This window comes from Enhydra lutris, unplaced genomic scaffold, assembly GCF_002288905.1.
Source record: "Enhydra lutris kenyoni isolate GAN:26980312 unplaced genomic scaffold, ASM228890v2 scaffoldscaffold18, whole genome shotgun sequence".
NCBI classification, from domain to species: domain Eukaryota; kingdom Metazoa; phylum Chordata; class Mammalia; order Carnivora; family Mustelidae; genus Enhydra; species Enhydra lutris.
The window spans coordinates 23,168,963-23,181,288 of record NW_019154102.1 but is presented as its reverse complement, the minus strand read 5'-3'; the positions used below and the strand labels follow the sequence as shown (position 1 = coordinate 23,181,288).

The following is a 12,326-nucleotide window of genomic DNA, read 5'->3' as shown; positions in this document are numbered from 1 at the left end:
AGTCCGGCAGACAGTGCGACGTCTCTGTTTAGCTCCCCTGAAGTGATCAGTGTGTGGGAAAGGCTGCCTGGTCCCGACGACGCCCCTGAGGTCCAAGAGGCAGCCTCCCGAGGCGAAGGCCAGCTTTCGCACGAGCTCAATACAGTCAACGATTCATGGCCCTGGGATGTGGTCACCATCTCTCCTGTAGCCGAGACGTCCTCACCAGTCCTGCGGGGAGAGTCTGATGAGCAGATGGAGCCAGAGTCACCAGAACCTGTGAGCCCTGGAGGGAGCAAGGGGCCTATCCCCCAGGAGCCGGAGCACAAACCGGAGCAGGTGTCGGACCGGGAGCCGCAGCCCGGCAGGCCACCTCCCAAGCCACCACGCCTCTTCACGCCTTCAGATTCCCAGGAGAAGGAGGAGGAGGTGGCAGTGGCGGCGGCTGCTGCAGGGGGGCTGAGAAGCAGGGGGGCAGAGACAGGAGGAGAAGACAGCCTTCCGAGTCCACTGGTTGCTGGTCCACGGGAGGCCAAGGAGGAGGGCCAGACACCAGGGGCAGAGTCTGACAGCCATTCTTCCGGAACCCTGCCGGGTGGGCCAGGCCTGCAACATATAGCGGAGGGTGCCGGCCCTCCCGTGCCTCAGCCGCCCTTATCCCCGCCCATCAGCTGCCCTGAGGGTCCCACCCCCGTACCCTGTTACTCAGAGAGCGTGGCTCCTCAGAGTCCGCAGATCTGGGGGGCTCCAGAGAAAGGAGAAAGCCCTGAGGGTCCTGAGGTCCGGAGGCAGGGACCAGTAGAAGAGGGGCTTGGACCCCTGCTAGATAGCTCCCAACACACTGACCTCTGGGCATCAGAGGAGGACGCCTTGAACCCCTTCTTATCTCAGGAGAGTCAAGACCCTCCCAGTCTCCCGTCCGTATCCCCTCCAGGGTCCAGGGAACCTTCCATCCTCTCTGGTCCAGAAGAGCTGCCCACTCCCCCAGAGCCTGCTTTTCCACCACCCCCTCTCCCGCCCTGGGCCGGCCACCATCATGGGGGGCCCAGCCCTCCATGTTCCCCTCTGCCTGGAGCTCAGCCCCTGACTTCTTCCTCCCCAACCCTTGGGGAGCCAGCCTCCTCCCCCGGGGGCTCCCCTGCCCCACCCGGGGAAGACCACGCTGCAACCACCCCAGCCTCCCCGCTTGTGCTTCTGCCCTTGGAGACACGACCAGCTGAGGAGCCACAGTCCAGCGCCAGGTGAGCTGTCACCCTGAGAAGACTCTGCAGGAGAAGGTGGGCAAAGGGGGCAAATCAGCCCAGGGGCCGAGGTGTTCACATTCCAGCTTCAGCCCTTCCAGGGGCAGATGGAGCATTTCTTCCCCAAAAGGCAGGAGAGGGGAAGCTTTGAAGAATGGAGCCCTTCAGTAAGACTGGCTTGGAAGCTGTCTCCTCTCAGGGTCCTTGGCCAAGCAGAGTGCCCCGCAAAGTTTGAGGTGCAAGGAGTGAGGAATGGAGTGGGCAGAGCCAGTGTGGGCTGGCAGGGGAAGGGGGAGAAGAGCTCAGGGCCTTGGCTGCGAGGGGCGCTGGGTGCCGGGGCAGTGACGCTTGTCAGATGGGGGCCACAGGGAAGTGGGCTGTGGCAGGCAGAGAGCCAGAGGAGGGACTGGTACCGAGCTCTGTTGGAGAGAAAGCCCAAGAGCTGTTTAGAGGACAAAAAGAAAAATTAAATGACCACGCCCCTGCCCCCAGAAGAAGCGGTCTGTAGCCCCATCAGGTGCCTCATTGGCTTGCGTCTGCGCCTTTTCAGGGAGTGGTCCCGAGGTGCTTAAGACGGGCCTGCGTGGCCTCTGGATGCCTCTGATTGTGGTCACTGTGGCATTGGTTTGTTTAAGAAGAATGATGAGGCTGTGACCTCCCCACTAGGTTGATTGGTGAGGGATGACCAGAGCTGAGGTCAGGAGACACAGGTCGCTTGGAGTTGATGGGAGCAGCGAAGTCCAGAAGGAGGCTAGTACCCTAGAAGCCCTGACTGAAGAAGTGGGGGGAGCAGAGGCAGCTGCTTTTTCTGCTGAGCAGGGCAGGGTGGGGGTCCTGGACCGGAGCCCCTGCCTGCCAGCTCATACATGTAGTCACCCCAGTTCACTGCACCTCCACGCTGTGTTAGACACTGCAAAGAGATGAGGGACGCTGTCCCCACGGTGTGCCCGGACAGTTCCCAATCCAGTGAGGGAGACAGACAGGCACCCATGAGGAGCTGGCTGAGGGGACCCCTGCTGATACATGAGAAGTGTGAGGGAAAGAGTCTGGGCTACCCTGGGCTGCTGTGCCAGTGGCACGTAGTGAAGCCGTCCCCGGAGGTTGGGAAGAGGAGGTGGTCACGGTGTCCTTGCAGTGATGAGAGCATCCTTAGCTGGCCCTGCTGTATTCTAGTCTCACTTCTGATTATACTAACTACCTTTGGGAAGCTTCATTCCCTTTATAGTGGGCTTCATGTCTGAATTCAGCATGTCCCTTCATCCTCAAGTAGATGGGCCAAATAGAGCTGTCCCCATTTCTCAGAGGAGGAAATGGTCTTAAGAGCTATGGGGTCCAGGGGTCCAGGGTCCCTCCTATGTGTGGGGCCAATCCGATTGAGAGCTCAGGACCCGTTCAGGGTTTCCGTACGCCATCCGGCTATTCCTTCCCTCCCCGGGCACAGGAGAGCAGCTTTTAAGCTCCTGTCCCTAATGCAGACTCCTAGGTGGGAGGAGAGACGTTGGTTTCCCTGTTGTCGGCCCCCCGCCTGGCCTCTCTGCCACTCGTCCCCGGGATCCATGGCCCTATCCTGAGTAACGTAACTGGCTTCTCTGGGTCTGGGCTGTCCCTCTTCTGACAGAGTCCAGAGCCTTGGCCTAAATCATTTTGCTTCCTACTTCTAAATAGTCCAAAAGCTCTGTGAATTGACCATAGATTTTAAGAGGTCCCTTGGGGAAAGGTTAATTGATTTGGGGTCCGGTGCTAGTAGTTTGCATACCTGTCACAGGTCTGGGGTGCTGAGGGATCCCAGAGCGGGGTCCCTGTAGTCAGCTTAGGGGAATCAGGAAAGTTTCCTAGAGGAAGTGGCCTTGCATGGCCTTGAAACACGAGGAGGAGTTAGCCGTTCAGCAGGCGAAAGGCCAGCAGGCGAAGGGCAGGTGTTGTGCAGAGGGACCGCCTGAAGGTGAGAAAGAGCGCTTTTCCTGGTTTGCAGCAGTGTGTGGTGTGGAGGCCCAGGAAGAAAGGGCAGGGCCTGATTCTATTAGAGACTGTGTTTTCTTATCTGATAGGGAGCCAGTGGAGGCTGTTTGAACATCGAAAAAGCTGAGATCACCCTCCCATTAGAATAGAGCAGTGGTGGGAGGTGGGCAAGACTCTCTCCGAGGAGATGAGTGGCAGCAGGTGTAGCCAAAGGTAGTGTAGCCAGCACTGACGGGGAGCACAGGGGCCAGTTCGAGAGAAGCTGAGAGGCAGCAGGTTCAATGTTTGTTAGCCCTGGAGCTGAGGCCTGGGAATCAGGGATTCCCGAGGGTCTGGCTGGAGCCATACGCTGCTGGGAGGGGGGACGCAGGAGAGGATAGGTGTAGAGGCCAGTGCAGTGCACCCAAGCTGGACCCAGAGTGGAGCCAGCCAGCCTCCAATTCTGTGTGGGCCTAAAGCTCGGGGCTGAGGTCCAGGCTGGGGATGACATTAGGGGCGGTGGGGGCCAAGGTGGGAAAGGAAGGGATCCAAGGGCAGGCTAGTGGTTAAGACTGAGAAGAGACTGCGAGAAATCAGAAAACCAGATGGAGGTCTTGGTGGGAAATGAGGGAGAGCAGGCCAAAGCAAGGAGTGGTCCAGGAGTCAAGTCCACAGAGAGGTCAGTGAGTAGAGAGCTGAGGGGTTGGTAGGCTCGGCAGGAGCACTTGTGCTGGGCTGGCGGGGCCAAGGTCCCCATTCTGATGGGTTGAGGAATCAACAAAAGGTAAGAACTTCTAGAGACAGTGCAGTCTGTGTGCTCTGGTGGGGCAGGGTAAAGAGGAAGGGGAGCTGGGGCATGACTGAGGGCAGATAGCCAGGTGTCTTTCTTGGGCCATTGTCAACGCTGATGGGAAAAAACCAGGTTTAGAGACAACAGCAAAGTGTCCCAGGTTGCCCAAGTCTTTCTAGGTTTTAGCACTGAAAGCCCCACAGCCTGTGAATCCCGAGTCATGGGAAAATGGGGACCCTGGAAGGGTCGGTCAGTCCCCTAGAGAAAGGTTACAGTGTGGTAGAGGGAGGGAAGCAGAGCGGGTGGTCCTGGTAGAGACTGGCTGGAGGTGCTAGGAAGGTCGTGGGCCAGGCTGTGCTGCTCCTGTGAGGGGGGCAGGCCTTCTGAGGGAGTAAAACGGAGAGGAGTGAGGGAGGAGGGAGGAAGGCCTTCTGAGGAACACTGGTGGCAGCTGCCCTGAGGCCTTGTGGTGCGGGGCAGCCGCAGCCAAGTGCTGGTGCGCCCCCCCAACCCCTGTTTCCGTTATGCTGCTCCCCACTCCCCATAACGCCTCTCCTTTCTGTCTCCGCAGTCCCCACCCCGTGAAGCCGCTCAGTGCTGCTCCCGCCGAGGGCAGCCCAGACAGGAAGCAGCCCCGCTCCAGTCTGAGTACAGCTCTGAGCAGCGGGCTGGAGAAGCTCAAGACGGTCACATCCGGCGGCATTCAGCCTGTGGCTCCAGCCCCCCACGTGGGCCAGACTGTGGACGCCAAGAGGCTGAAGGTGAGGCCTGACAAGATGCCAGGCATGTGGTGTGGTGGAGAGCGGCCAGGCGGCCCGAGGTCAGGAGCTGCGTGCCGGGCAGGGTGGAGGGAAGAACAGGCCCAGTCCCCCATGCTGGGGCCCTGAAGCCAGTTAGGTGGTCTCTTGCATTGGAGACAGAGGCCGCTCCGGGGCCTATAGGGGTGAAACCTGGGTGTTGGTGGGTGGGTGGGCAGGTAGGCCTCAGGCCGCCCTGCTTACTGTCCTCCCCGGCCTCAGGACTCAAGTGTGCTGGACCAGTCGGCCAAGTACTACCACCTGACCCACGACGAGCTCATCGGCCTGCTCCTGCAGCGGGAGCGGGAGCTGAGCCAGCGGGATGAGCACGTGCAGGAGCTGGAGAGCTACATTGACCGGCTGCTGGTGCGGATCATGGAGACCTCACCCACACTGCTGCAGATCCCCCCTGACCCCCCCAAGTAGCCCTCCCCACCCCTGCCCCTGGGAGGGTCATGTGGGCCCACTGCCCAAACCGGGCCTGCACTGCCCTCCCTCCCACTGAACTCACTCTCACCCGGGCAGGCTGCTGTCTGTCCTCCATTGTCACTCCTTGCTCCCCCTGCCTCCTGCCTCTGTGGGGGTTGCTGGAAGAGGGGCCCTCGGGACTCCCATTGCAGGCATCAGGTTCCATGTACAATTTGTGTGTCTTTGGGAACCCTCCATGGGTCTTTCCCACCTGCCTATTTTCATGTCCCTTAGTTTTGGGGGCTCCAGGGAATTGGAACAAAGAATTCAGCCCTCAAGTCAGAGCCGGGGTGAGCAACAATTTGATGTGGCATCTGGGACGCGCTTTATTACCCCACAACAACAGTCATTTCATCCAAGGCTAAACCCTTGTCCCCGTCATCATCTGTCTCCGGCCCCTAGAGGGCTCCTAGCATTACTGGGGCTGTGGCAGGAACCAGGCTGCCCAGTTTGCAGTTCTAGGTAACTGGAGCCTCGTGTCTGTTCCCTTGAGAGCAAGGAGCATGATCTGGTCTCGTCTCTGCTGTGACCCGATTCTGTGTGTTTCCAGCAGTTGGCAGAGCGAGGGCCATGTGGACGAAGGGAGATGGAGATGTGGATTTCCCGGGCCCCCGCCGCTCTCTTCCTCTGTTCTTCCCATTGAGCATCTCTCATGTGAATGCATGGAAAGCTGGGGAAAGGGTGGGGAGAACACTCCTCGCACACCTCTGGGCTGTGGGCCCTCCGCAGGCCTCGGGGCTTTGGGCTGCTTATGTTTGGGGATCAACCCTCCATGTTTGTTTTTGTTGCCTGTCCAGATGCCAAAACTCTGTGCTGCTGTGGGGTTTGAACTTTTGGAAACCAATTAAAATGTGCCTTTTGTGGGTGGGGTCAAAAGCCTCTGGATGTAGACCTCTCTCTCTCTCTGTTTGGTGTCCCCCTCCCTCCCTCTTGAGCACATGGGGCTGGATCTGTCAGGCCCTGGGTATGGGAAAGGAGGATGGGTCAGCCTTGCTGTGCCCTGTGCCCCTCCCCTAGAGTTAATTTCAGTTAAGGGTCTGGCGAAGCTGCCACTGCTCCTTTAATGTTCCTGCCACCTTCTCTTCATCCCTCAACCCCAACTGAGAAGGTTCCTGGGTTAACAACTACATTCTGGAAGTAGGAGGTCCCATTCTGCCTATACTTAGGAAATAGCCTTTGTTGCCCTCCCGTCATCTGCCAGCTGCTCTCCCAGCCTGTCCCTTCTGTCCATGGCCTTGCCTGGCTTGGCTGCAGTGCACTTTGAAATGAAGTGTCTGTCCTTTGGCCCAGCCCCTGGTTTGCTTGCAGAAAATGTGACAGGCTTCCCATGGCATCTGCAGGGAACATTTAGTGACTTGGGGTACCCTGCTTGAGCAAAGGTTTTGGGGTGAGGAGGTGCTGAAGGAGGATACTGTTGACCCAGCAAGGAGGCAAGAGCTCCTCTGGGACCTCCTTTTCTTCCTGAGAGGGCCTATGGGATCTCTCTGAAAGCCTTGGAAGGAAATGTGCACTATGGGTGATGTCTTCTGCCAGGATGAAGCAGAGGACCCCACCCACACACATGAGCGGAAAGTCTCTGTAATGTTACCTACCCTAAGGATCACTCATCAAAGCTGAGAAAGTGTCCACAGGTGTGCAGGTCTTGGGTCATGTTTTTTGGGGGTCATTGGGATTTGGGTAGGTATCTCTTCTGGGGGAAGGGGAGACCTCTTCTACTACATATTCTTCCGGGCTCTACTTATTATCAGCCCTGACCCTGATCTTCTGCTCATCCTTGACCATGGCCCTCCAAAATGCCCAGGGCAAGGATGTCTTCAGGAGAGTTGTGAGTTGAAGCCCAGGGTTCTTGTCGGACGTTTCTGCTCCTGGCCACAACGTGGAGAGTTGCAGGCAGGGTGGGCAGAGAGCAGGCACAGTTCTGCTTTGCTGTTTGTCTTCCTAGTTGTAACTCCTGTTTATAAAGAGCTTGTTCTTCATGTTTTGAGCACTTTATGAAGAATAAAAAGTTCCCATACTGCAGGTGGCTCAATGGTGTTCCTGTTTTGATAAATGTATGAAAAGGAGGCTTTCTGGGGGAGAAGGCAGGTGATGGGGTTTTGGAGTGTCGCTGCCTCTGTACTAACACTAGGGGCAGCACAGCATTGCCCAGTGGCCTGGACTCAGTCTTGTCTTTGCCAAGAGACCTACATTCCTTGAGTACTGTGGGAGAATACAGAGGGTAAAAGACCTGATTCTTATTCTGAGACTGCTTAGTCTGGCTGGGAAAGATACAAATCCAAGATACAAATGATTCTTCATGGCTAGTTAGCACCTCTCTCTGGCTTTAGGAATAGTCTGTTTCTCATGGTTCTTGTTGACAGATGAGGGAACTGACTGCTCTAGATCGTGCGTGCATTGTCCAGAAAGACATGGGCAGGCACGAGCCAATGCTGCACCTCACCACCTCACCATGAGACGAAGGAAACCTAAAGTGGGATTCCCTAAGGTCAAAATTATTTCTACTGTCCTCTTGGGTGAAACAGAGAGCTTTCCTCCCCTCCCCCCAGCCTGGCTCACTGACCAGCTAATTCAGCTAGGAATCTTCTACTCTGTACAACATAAGTGGGTTTATTATCATCCTTGCTGGTGTCTTACCCTGTGTATGCGCTGCTCTCTCTTACCTAAACTCCTTGTAGTGCTTAGTAAACACTACTGAACCCCACTCCCCACTCCCAATTCTCTCCTGCTTGGGAATTAGACTGGGGAGGGATCTTCCTTAGTTGGACAAAGAAAGTGGAACCTGCCCAGGCTCTGAAGCTCCCACTGTTTAACTCACACAGTCAGCAAATATTTGAGTCCTTGCTGCAAACCCTGCCAAGCCTGGCACTGAGGACTCAGCGGTAGAACACCTCCTGTCCTGTGGACCTTACAGTAGGAAACCCATACGCAGAACCATAAGTAACTAAGTACCCGGGCTGCAAAAAAGTGCTGGGTACTATAGGAGCGGAAGTGGATTATGGGGAAGTAGGGTGATGGATCGGGAAATGCAATGTGTAGGCTGAGGTCAGGAGAGCCAGAGTCAGGCAAAGATAAGAAGTTACGAAGTTCACTGGGTTCAGAATGTTCAAGGGTCAGGGGCAGGGAGCGCCCAGCATGCTCTGGGTGTCAGGATGGCTGGAGAGCATAAAGGGAGGGGGCAAGGTAGCCACAGAAGGAACTGCGTGAAGATTCCGCAGTGCAAGTCCTTGCAGAAAGCTTTCCGGGATTAACCCTACACATCCTGGAGTCCTTGCCCATCTCGTCCCCGGTTGGACCCGCTTGAGTAGGGCTCTTCTGGGCTAGCGCCCCAGGAGCGATGCCCTCCGCAGTAACTAAACTTCTAGGAGCAGGTAACCGGCGAGGGGTAGCCCCGTGGCCCTCTGTCGGAACCTTAGAGTCGTACCCGCACACTCTTCCCACGCGGCCGAGCCCTGCAGATCTGGCGGCAGGAACCTGGGCAGGAGACTGGGTCTGAGTCGGTGCAACTCTCCGCAGTCTAGGGTTGTCAACCCCCGTGACGAGAAAAACTACGCTCCCCACAACCCCTTGCGCCTCCGGCTCGCTGCGGTTGCTTATGGCCAATCGGGAGAAGCAGCTGTGGCGGGGGCCGAGGAGGGACATTTTAAAAGGGCCGGAGATTGCAGGCGTCAGTGGCCATGGCGGATACAGCGACTACAGCATCGGCGGCGGCAGCTAGTGCCGCTAACACCTCGACCGATGCACCTCCGTTCCAGCTGGGCAAACCCCGCTTTCAGCAGGTGAGGACCAGGCTATGGTCTGAGGGTCGGCGGGTGGCCCAGGGAGGGTGAGCCAACTCCTCTCCCCAATTCCCTTTAGTCCTAGGGTCTCCGACCCGCGGCCACCGGGGAGCCTGCAGCTATTGCCTGGGGGACCTCGGCCCCAGCCATCCCTTTCCCATTGGTGAGCAGGATGGGCGAGGACTCCCACCTTAGCTCCCTATTGGCCGCCGGTGCCGTCACTCCTCAGCTGCCCGCGCCCTCCAGCCTTTCCCGCCGGAGGCGCTCTGTGATTGGTCGCTGCCGGTCGCGGCCCGGGATCTGGGGCGTCCGGGTTCGAGCGGCTTCTGCAGGGTCGCTTTCGGCTGTGCAGCCAGCCACTCCCGGCGGAAAGTTCGACTCCGGCTCTGGATGATAAGTTGGCGTGGCGGAGATGCCTTCTAACTTTCCGTGGGTGGGAACTGACATTCTTTGAGAGCTGCTGGCGGAGCTCCCGGGCAGCGTCCGCACCCCGCGGTCATGCTCCCAGCCCTCGACCCCCAAGCCAGGTCCGCAGGGCGCGATGGTTTACGGCCACGAGCCGAGCGGTCCCCGCGGCCCCGGCCACCCCTGCCCTTTCCAGCGGGGAATCCGCTGACGTAGCGAGTCGGCCGGCTGGTGCCCTGCCGGGGATGGAACGAGGACATGCGGGGAGAGCCGGGGTGCGGAGGAAACGCTGTGTCATCCCCTGGGGCCGCGGGCTGTAGCGAGAGTCCCAGTCCCCGGCAGCCCGCCTCAGCCCCCTCCTCCCGTGCGACCTCCCAGGCGGGTCTCTGGCGCCCGGGCCCTGGCGCGGCCGAGAGCTTGCCTCTGTCCGACCCTGTCGGTCTCTTCGGAGCACGGTGACAGTGGCCCTTTTACTCGGGGACCCCCGACACGGCCACGCAGACGGGGATCGAACCTACAGCCCGGACGTACGGCCGGGGCTGAAGGCTTGGAGGGGCCATTCCCACGTCTCGGGCCGCCTCGTACCCTCGGTCCTCCACTGCCTCCAGCGCCGAGGAAGTGGACTTTATTAGGAAAAGGGCAAAGTGGCTCTGCTGAAGCGAACCGGGCCTTCCTTGGGTGGGGGGCAGCGGAGGCAGACAGAAGTTTGCAGGAAGAAAGGAAATTGTGCAAAGGTCGGTGCGGTGGTGTTTTGTGTTTTGTGTTTTTGTTTTCTTGGTGGTGGTGCTTGTGTGGGAGAGGGACTGGGGCTAGGAAAGTGGTGCACCGAGCTTTGCTGGTAATGAAGGAACTGTCGCCCTGAGCCTTCAGAGTGAGAAAATGTCCCCACTTTTTTTTTTTTTTTTCAGATTTTTAATTTATTTGTCAGAGAGAGAGGGAGAGAGAGCAAGCACAGGCAGACAGAATGGCAGGCAGAGGCAGAGGGAGAAGCAGGCTCCCCGCCAAGCAAGGAGCCCGATGCGGGACTCGATCCCAGGACGCTGGGATCATGACCTGAGCCGAAGGCAGCTGCTTAACCAACTGAGCCACCCAGGCGTCCCAGAAAATGTCCCCACTTTTAAGACAGGACTTTAAATTCCTTTAAAGAAATAAACCATCTCAGCATGTAGTTGTCCGAGGCAAGACTGGCATCTTCCTGCCCGTGTAGGATGCCCCCCTACTGCGAGAGGGTTAGGGGCACCTCTCCCAGGACTCTGGTGACCCTTCATTGGCTGTCCCCCTTTCCCAGCCCGCCCTCCACTTTCTACTCACTCCTCCAGGATCAGGCAGGCCCCCCCTTCTCTGGAAGCACTTTACTGCCTTCTTCCTGTGTGATATTTCCCCTGGTGGGACCAGGTCACCGACTCAATCCTGACCCCTCTTTGGCCACGCCAAGTGGGATCCTTTTAGGTCAGCCTTTAGTGACGGTCTGCCCCGTGTTCCTCTAACACTCATGTGTGGTTACTTGTTCTCAACCCTTGTGTGCGTCTTTTGAGGGAGGGGGCTAATCCTGCCCTTTCTTGTCTCCGTCTTATGCCAAGGTGGGGCTAGACACATGATAATGGCTGAATAAAGGTTTGTGGGTTGTCTTTTTTCTGATACCTGTTTTGGGACATTCAGTCACACAACACACAGTTATTGAAGACTTCCCAGTGGCTTTAATGACTGAGGCCTTTGCTGTGATCACCGCCGGAGCTATAAACGCACATTTGAGATTCCTCCACTCAGCCATTGCTGGTGGATCTTTTTTTGGCACCGATCTTGAGGGCACTGAAAGCGTTTGCGGTATTTGCTTTGGAAGCTCCCTTCCTCCAGCAGTGTGACTTGCATAAAGCACAGTGGTGGTGATTGTCCCTGTTAAGGAACTTCTCTCTGCACCCTCCCCCCCACCACACCTCCTGCTCCTCCCACACCGCTCCCCAGTGTGCAGGCAGCCCAACTGCTACCCAGTTGACTCCCCAAGAAACCTGCAAATCCCCTGCATACTTTCTCACCCTCACCTTCCAAACACAGCCAGAGGCCCAGTGTTTTCTAAAACAGCTCTCAAATCCACTGGCCTCCCCTGCTGGAATCCTAGATCAAGCTCCCATTATCTACATCCTGAGCCACTATGGAAGCCTAACAGCTCTCCCTGCTTCCCTCTGGCCCTCTTCCAATGCTTCCTTCTTCCCCTTGGCAGTCTCAACAATGCAGGTCTGATTGGGTGACTCCCTCCCCTCCCCTCCCCACCCCCACCTCCACCTCACACTTGAACTTTTTCCAGTGGCTTCCCCTGCTTCTGAGATAAGGAGCTCACTTTTGGAAGGGCCCCAAAGGCCGGCATGGCCCACCCCTGCTGACCTCTACTTTCTGAAATCAGAACCCCTCCCCTGCTAGCCCTCCTTTCCACCACATTAGCTGCTTTCAGCCACTTGAACCCTGAGTGGCTCATAATCCAGGGTCTAACTCCCAGAGCCCACACCAGGGACACCACCCTCCGTCCCCAGCTAGTCTCATCGTGTTGCAAGACTGGTTGCAAGACTGGGTGCGGAGGTCTTTCCTTACTCGCTAGTGTTGCCCTGGAGCCCTTCTTCCTTCCATCCTTCAACGATCTCTGTGCAGGAGGACTGGGGGAGAAAGGACGTTGAGCAGTGTCAGAGGGTGGAGAAAGATGACTTGCCTTGCTGGGCTTTGGTCTGTGACCACCTTTCCACCCATAAGATGCTGAGAATAGCTAAGCATTTCTCCAGCCTTTTGGCATGTTGACTCACTGAATTTTCACAACTCTGTGAGGCAGGTACAATCATCCCATATATGATAGGTAACAAACCTGCAGCACACGGCCAGATTAACACTTCTGAGGCAGTCTCTCTCCAGGATCCTTACTTGTTTGTTTTATTAAGGTTTACAGACA

General features: G+C 57.3%; 2 protein-coding genes across 2 annotated transcripts in view; both read left to right on the top strand.

Annotated features, from left to right (window-relative positions):
- The window catches only part of LOC111148060 (RAB11 family interacting protein 5), a 36,043-nt gene extending 28,821 nt beyond the window's left edge, over positions 1-7,222 (top strand). Inside the window, exons 4-5 of the mRNA XM_022504436.1 lie at positions 4,520-4,709; positions 4,968-7,222. Of these exons, the coding sequence (XP_022360144.1) occupies positions 4,520-4,709; positions 4,968-5,171 (394 nt within the window). The 3' untranslated portion in view covers positions 5,172-7,222. The remainder of the gene's footprint in view (positions 1-4,519; positions 4,710-4,967) is intronic.
- Positions 7,223-8,864: 1,642 nt separating this feature from the next.
- Positions 8,865-12,326, top strand: part of LOC111148087 (sideroflexin 5) — a 111,497-nt gene continuing 108,035 nt past the window's right edge. The window contains exon 1 of the mRNA XM_022504484.1: positions 8,865-8,989. Within this exon, the coding sequence (XP_022360192.1) occupies positions 8,888-8,989 (102 nt within the window). The 5' untranslated portion in view covers positions 8,865-8,887. The remainder of the gene's footprint in view (positions 8,990-12,326) is intronic.